Source organism: Borostomias antarcticus (genome assembly GCF_949987555.1).
Source record: "Borostomias antarcticus genome assembly, chromosome: 20".
NCBI classification, from domain to species: Eukaryota; Metazoa; Chordata; class Actinopteri; order Stomiiformes; family Stomiidae; genus Borostomias; species Borostomias antarcticus.
The window spans coordinates 4,336,232-4,343,731 of NC_140253.1; the positions used below are offsets into that span (position 1 = coordinate 4,336,232).

General features: G+C 47.7%; 1 protein-coding gene across 1 annotated transcript in view; it reads right to left on the reverse strand.

Moving 5' to 3' along the window:
* wdr19 (WD repeat domain 19) overlaps positions 1 to 3,719 on the reverse strand; it is a gene marked incomplete at its 5' end in the record, with an annotated part of 29,712 nt that extends 25,993 nt beyond the window's left edge. The window contains 4 exons of the mRNA XM_084454469.1: positions 2,611 to 2,736; positions 2,848 to 2,913; positions 3,064 to 3,155; positions 3,714 to 3,719. Coding sequence (XP_084310595.1) covers positions 2,611 to 2,736; positions 2,848 to 2,913; positions 3,064 to 3,155; positions 3,714 to 3,719 — 290 coding nt within the window. The remainder of the gene's footprint in view (positions 1 to 2,610; positions 2,737 to 2,847; positions 2,914 to 3,063; positions 3,156 to 3,713) is intronic.
* Between the last annotated feature and the right edge of the window lie 3,781 nt (positions 3,720 to 7,500).

Consider the following 7,500-nt stretch of genomic DNA (forward strand, 5'->3'; position numbering starts at 1 on the left):
TTTTGGTGTGTGTGGGGGGTTTGAGCAGGGTGTTGGGGTGTGTGTGTGTGTGTGTGTGTGTGTGAGAGTGTGTGTGTGTGTGGTGTTGAGCAGGGTGGCGTTCTCAGCACCAGCGGTAGGAGATGATGTGTCCGTAGCGCTGCTGGAAGGCCAGCTCTATGGGGTTGTCCGGGTCGTTGAGGTTGAACAGGAAGAGGGTCTTCTTCCCCACGGCAACGCTCACCTGGACGGGGGGGTCGAAGGTGATGTTCAGCATGCTCAGTGACCAGACAAATGAACGCGGTCGTGGTTTCAGACTGCGTTGTTTACTTAAGAAGCTCCAATGTGGGTTGTACCGCACGGGTAATGACATTCCTGTAATATCACACCCTATCTAGCATATAGTCGTGCACTTCTCTGCTCCAAGCGCCCTACGGAGGGTCCAGTGTCTTGTTGGTGCCCTAGTCTACTCCTGACGACAAGTCTCACTCTTGTTCTTTCATATCCTTCCCCAACTCTTTTACCTACCAGACCGGACAGCGCTAGTGTTCTCGTTCTCTCTCTCTCTCTCTCTCTCTCTCTCTCTCCCTCTCTATCTCCCTCTCTCTCTCCCTGTCTCTCTCCCTCTCTCTCTCTCTTTCCCTCCTTTTACTACCCTACCCATAGTCTGTCCATCCCGCTCTCAGTCCTGCAGCCTCTCCATCTCTCCTTCTCCTCCTCCACTGGGAAAAGTGTCTCGGCCGGTTTCCACCGTGCCTGACCGGGGTGGAACCGTTGGAACAGGGCGGAACGCAGAACCAGAAGGCAGCGTGTGGGGAGGAACCCCACTGCACTCTCTCTCTCTCTCTCTCTCTCTCTATGTAAAATGCACTGCAGGACAGAGACACATGAGAGACGCTCGGCCGCTCCGTGTCACACGACCACGCGCGCCTTAAAGAGACTCACAGTGCTCTCTCCTGGGGAGGACCTCTCGTCTGTCTTCATCATGGAGAACTGGACATCAGCAGGGTCGGCGCGCACCGACGTCTGAGAGAGAGAGAGAGAGAGAGAGAGAGAGAGAGAGAGACAGAGAGAGAGAGAGAGTCTTCAGTGGGACCTGTTTTCAGTCCTGTGTGTGTGTGTGTGTGTGTGTGTGTGTGTGTGTGTGTGTGTGTATAACTATGTTGTTACCAAATCAGCGTCCAGAGGCGTGGCTGTTTTTCTGTACCTGTCGGATGGTGTCTCCCTCATGGTTGCTGATGGTGATGGAGCGGTCTTCGCTGCCCAGGGCCAGCAGGTTCTGGGAGCTCCAGCACCCACAGGTGATCCTCTTGGTGTGCTTCCCTGTGTGTATGGACGGGGGGAGGGGGGTAGAGAGCGAGATGTAGATTATCAGCCAAGTACATTTGTTTTAACGTGTAGTTAGGAAACATCTCTACTGTATGTAGAGGTGTGTGTGTGTGTGTGTGCGTGCGTTTGTGTTACCCAATACTGGGATCTTGCGCGAGGTCTGCTGATTGTATATGAGCAAGTTCCCCTTCGCCGTCCCGACAGCCAATAGGGGCCCAGTCTTCGACCACAGGAGGAATGACATCTGGTCTCTACGGAAACCAACACAAGCATGAAGTGCGCCTTCAAGTGTCTGAGTGGGACACGTTAGCCCAGTTAAGTACTAATTCCACTGATATTGAGTGTGTGATGATAGTTTAGTTGAGCATCCATGGACCACCTTAAGAGTATTAAACCTAACGGACCACCTTAAGAGTATTAACCCTAACGGACCACCTTAAGAGTATTAACCCTAACGGACCACCTTACAAGTATTAACCCTAACAGACCACCTTAAAGGAGTAGTAAAGGGAAAATGCATGTTTAGCCCTGTTTTAAGGTTACTTATGATCATATACAATGATTCAGATCAAAATGTTGACAAAACTAGCACTTTTGAGAAAGTCAGATAATTGCTCTACCACCGTTTTGGTCATACAATGGATGTGGGTGGGCACCGTGAAAAATCATTCAAAAAACATGTTAAACTCTCAATTTCAAAGACAATTCGCCATAAAGTAAGATTCTAGTTCATCTGGAAAGGCTTTTTTAAATATTTAGCATAGAACTATTTAGTCGCAGCACATACGTGTGTAAACCTCCGCAAACTAGGTAGCCTAGCAACATAAACAATAACAATAGCTACCGTAAGTAGTTCCGCTTCCTGAATCCCCTCTGCAGATTGATCTACACATCTACAACAGTCGCTTCAATACAAGTCAATGGATTTCATAAAATGATCAATAAAACCCTACAGGATTCATACCTTGCGGCAAATTTGATGTCAGAACACCAACGGACACCAATTACCCCCTCGGTGAGCTTCTTGTCTTTGAAATCGTGAGTTTAACATGTTTTTGAATGATTTTCAAGGTGCCCACCCACATCCATTGTATGACCTAAACGGTGGTAGAGGAATTATCAGACTTTCTCAAAAGTGCTAGTTTTGTCAATGTTTTGATCTGAACCATTGTATATGATCACAACCTTAAAACAGGGCTAAACATGTATATTCCCTTTACTACTCCTTTAAGAGTATTAACCCTAACTGACCACCTTACAAGTATTAACCCTAAAGAGTATTAACCCTAACTGACCACCCACCTCATGCCACTGTCGATCTGGGAGGCCTTGTTGACGTTAGCATCCCACAAGTGGATGGAGCTGGACTTCTCCGCGATGACCGCCAGGATGTCGCCGTCTTTGTCCCAGTCCAACGCCACACAGCGTCTTGAGGGAGGGAGGGAGATCTTAGACATACATCCGATAATATGGATCCGATAATATGGATGCAGATCCAGAGGTGGAATCTAAAGTGATCCAATGTCATGCTGCACTAACCCTGGAAGGTTCAGTTCATTTTTCTTCTGCCCATGTCGATCGTAGATCTTGACTGAGTTGTCGGGTCTGGAATACAACATGATGGGATGGTTGTTATGAGAGCAAACAGAAACATCTCAGCTGTCAATATGAGACTTTACTAACGAATTTGCCCACTGACAAACAAACGATCAAACGATCAAACTCACTCAAGTCTGCTCACAAAAACGAACTCACCCGGACACAGCGATGTAATTCCCCAGGGTTTTCTGCCATTTGTAGGTCAGAGTCGATCCGTGCCAGGCTCTGTCTGAGAGGGTGAAGACGCGCTGCGGAGAGAAAGAACAACTCCAGTTCGTTGGCCTGGTCCCACTGAGCAAAGACACGTCTAAAAGACGTCTTTTAGATGTCTTTTTTGTCTTTTTCGGACGTCCAAAGACATCCAATTAGGAGCCAGAATGAATGTTTTTTTTTAACGTTCAGATATTGAACCCGTTTTGCACGTCCACAGACGTCTTAGAGGGGTCCAAGCCAGACGTGTGAATATTGAGGGGTCCAGCAGACGAACACACGGGGTTCTGGACCGGCGGACGTTATTAAGACATGATCTGAACGTCTCCCTGATGTTGCGTGTTTGCTGGGCTGGTACACTTGAACACTGCACAAACTGAGAAGTGCACCAGGTTGTTGATCTTGTAAAGCTGGCTGGTTAGCATCGTGCGTGGGTAATGCTAGCTAGGCATAACGTTTAGCTAATGCGGATGCATTGCTACATTGCTAACTACATTTCTGCAGTGAATAAATACATATAACAGTTACAATGCGTGGAAGAGGCACGTAGTAAAGCGCAAAATGTTCGGAATTGTTCATTTTTGCTTCCCACGTACCTTCATGTTCGTGTTTTATCTGCAAAACCAATAAGTATCATCCGAGCATCTTCGCAACAGTTGTGTACATATCCCATAATGCTCCACTCTTCAGCGTCCACATTACCCAAGGCGGTGCCATAGCAACGGCCAATGAGCACCGCCCAAAATAGTGACGCTTTCTGCAGCGCTCCGCTTTCACCAGCAGATGGCGATGCAACTCAAACCAAACCAGCGTCAAAGGTTTGTCCAGCGGGGGGGGGGGGGGGGGGTAGGCTGTAGGCTAATATAAAATAGGCGATGTATTGCATTCATAACAAAGTAGGCAATTTATTGACTGATTTCAAAAGAAAATGGAAGTTCCACCTGTGTTCAATTCCATTTCAGTCCCACTGTAGGTACTCAGCTAGATTTAAAGACATTTAAATCACCAGCTCTTCAGAAATAACAGGAGGTGAGATGGTTGGGCCGAGAGGATGTACAGTAAGAACCCTGCAGGGTGGAGTGTGAGACCAGAGAGGAAGGGAAACCGTCGGGGAGGGGCTGGCGTCCAAACGCTCAGAGACCCAGTACACCCCCGCCTTGGAGGCCCTTCTGACCCCGGAAGAGAGCAGTACGCCCAAATCCTTTTGAGCGTGCCAGGGACATCACTGGCTTGCAATCACATGTCCCGTGTTTGCATGAACTCAAGGAACATAAAGCTGGTATTCTGAACCAGTAATATGGCCCTCTGTCCAGGCCACCTCTAGCCTGGCTAAAACAACAGATTCTGTCTGATGTAACTGAGCTGAACTGGTTCAATTCTCTCCTCAGTAAATCTCCCACCTGTGCCATCGAATCGCCAGTTTTTCACTGGCCTCCCCACTCCCCCTGTTCTCTCTCTCTCTCTCTCTCTCTCTCTCACACACACACACACACACACACACACTCAATTTAGTACTCACGCTGTCCCTATCCCCGTCTTCTCCTCTTTCTTTCTCTCCTTTTTTCCTCTGTCTCTCTCCCTTTTCTTTCTCCTACTCCTGTCTTTCTTTCTCTGCCTTCTTTCTCTCTCTCCCCTCTCTCTTTCCTCTGTTAGTCTCTCCCACCTCGCTCACACACTCTCTCTCCATTCCCTCTCTCCCTCACACACACACACTCTCTCTCCATTCCCTCTCTCCCTCACACACACACACACTCTCTCTCCATTCCCTCTCTCCCTCACACACACACTCTCTCTCCATTCCCTCTCTCCCTCACACACACACACTCTCTCCATTCCCTCTCTCCCTCACACACACACACTCTCTCTCCATTCCCTCTCTCCCTCACACACACACACTCTCTCTCCATTCCCTCTCTCCCTCACACACACACACACTCTCTCCATTTCCTCTCTCCCTCACACACACACTCTCTCTCCATTCCCTCTCTCCCTCACACACACACACACACAATAATAATGTTGACGTATATTCTCACAGTATGTGCCGAGACCAAGACCACAACGGAAATAAGTCTGTGACTTTTTGTGCTACCCTTGACATTTTTACAATGCATGACTTGCTATATCATGTACAACTGTCTAATGAACTAGAGTTCTGACTTCTGGTCAGCTAAGAAACACCGCGTAACCGCGTGTAGAACCGGCCGGCCGGTCTGAACTAGCTCAATCACCTCTGACGTCTTTCAACATGTCTCTTCCTGTTTATCAAACCATCAGATAAACCGTCGAGATGACAGTGACATGCAATCGCATTATTGCACAAACTCTAGAAACATGAAGGGGGTTTCTGAAGCAGACAGGGTCCTTCTGGGGTCCGGGTGTAATATGACCCTAGGCCCAGGTCACCTCCACCCTGACTAAAAGCAACAGAGTCTGGCTGAGGTAACTGAGTTGAATTGGTTAAACTCACTCCTCAGTATATAAAAAAACACTTTTTAGGACTGGCTAAGGTGTTTATCAGAGTGGGGGTGGGGGGGGCGCTCTTCAGCTCCCGTCGACATCGTAACGTGTCGAGGCCACTGAGGTCGAAGGTCAGGAGCCGCTCTCTCACCTTTGGTCTCGTCGTCCAGGTTAACGAGGGCGTGCATCTCCTTCAGCTCGGACAGGTCGTGGATGTTGATGCTGCAGGAACACACACACACGCACACACAGTCACACACACAAACACAGGCACACACACACACACACACACAAACACAGGCACACACTCACACAATGTGAAACGGCACCCAAATAATGTCGCCGTCTGCAGCGCTCCACTTTCACCAGCAGATGGCGATCCAACTCAAATCAAACCAGCATCAACGGTTACGCTCCATGGTCAACTTGACAATTTTTTGAACAGTGATAAAGCTAATGTTACAAATGCAAGGTCAGGGAGCTCTTGTAGTTAGCAGTATATCAGTCTTCCGTCGTTCGATGTCGTCAATAACAGACCCGTCAACTCACATCCCGACGAGCCCGTTAAAGGCTGCGTCATGCCTACAAGGTCACCGAGTCCGACGCACCCCCGGCGTGCAGCGCCCACGGGTCATGTCAGCTGGTGATGATGAAGTAGAGGTCGCGCCACCACAAATAACGGGAGTGAGTGAATCACCTGTGTGGTGAGTGAGTGAATCACCTGTGTGGTGAGTGAGTGAATCACCTGTGTGGTGAGTGAGTGAATCACCTGTGTGGTGAGTGAGTGAATCACCTGTGTGGTGAGTGAGTGAATCACCTGTGTGGACTAATGTAACGGCTCAGAGTGGAATCTGGAAATGAATGCGCGTGGAGAGTGCGTGTGCTTTCCACGTGGGCCAAAGTCAGTGTAACGAGGGTCTAAAATGACCCCGAAGCTTGTTCAGAATTCAATACATTGTTGCATACTAAACTATTTTAAGGTCCCATGAAATCCTTCAGACAGTGGTCACCCTCTGGAACTGTCCCAATGAGGCTACTGTCACTGATAAGATCATATAAACAGGCAAATTTGTGTGTGTGTGTGTGTGTGTGTGAGAGAGAGAGTGCAAGATAGAAAGGAGGACTGTTTGTGTGTCTTACAACTGTGTGCATGAACATTATATACAGTAGTGCCAGAAAACCCCAAACAATTTATTTCTGTTTTAACATCTTGACTTTATTGTAAAAAAAAGAACTGATAGAGACAGCGATATATTACATCAGAGTTGCACATATAGGACACATTACATGAATGGCACACAGATGACATGTAGATAGATACTATACAAAAGGACAAAGAAACACACACAAACACATCAGTCTCCTTCACATAGAAAACACTGAACATCGCAAATTACCCACCCACTATTTACTGTAGAAACGTGAGAGCTTAACGCTTATTTACACACACACACATACACACACACACACGACTAGACACGCTGAAGAAAATCCGACAACACCTCACCTCAACAGACTACAGTCCACGATATAAAAGGTCAACAATAAGCTCATATACATGGGAGAGTATAGTACAGTAAAGCTACATACATTTAAACAGGATCTATACTGTACATCATCACTGTACAACGAATGCATGTAGTTTCAATCGGAATGTCTTTCTCACTGTTTCACATCTTGTCTTTTCCCCCACCATGATCCGAACGCCGGGACGCACTTCTGACGTACAAACACACACACACACACACACACGCACACACACACACACACACACACACACACACACACACACACACACACACACACACACACACACACACACACCGTTCTCCAGGAGAGGCACTCACTTCCTCCCACAGATCTCAAACCAAAGGCGGGCCTGCATGCACTTTGAAAGAGCTCTAAATGTTATTATAGAAGATA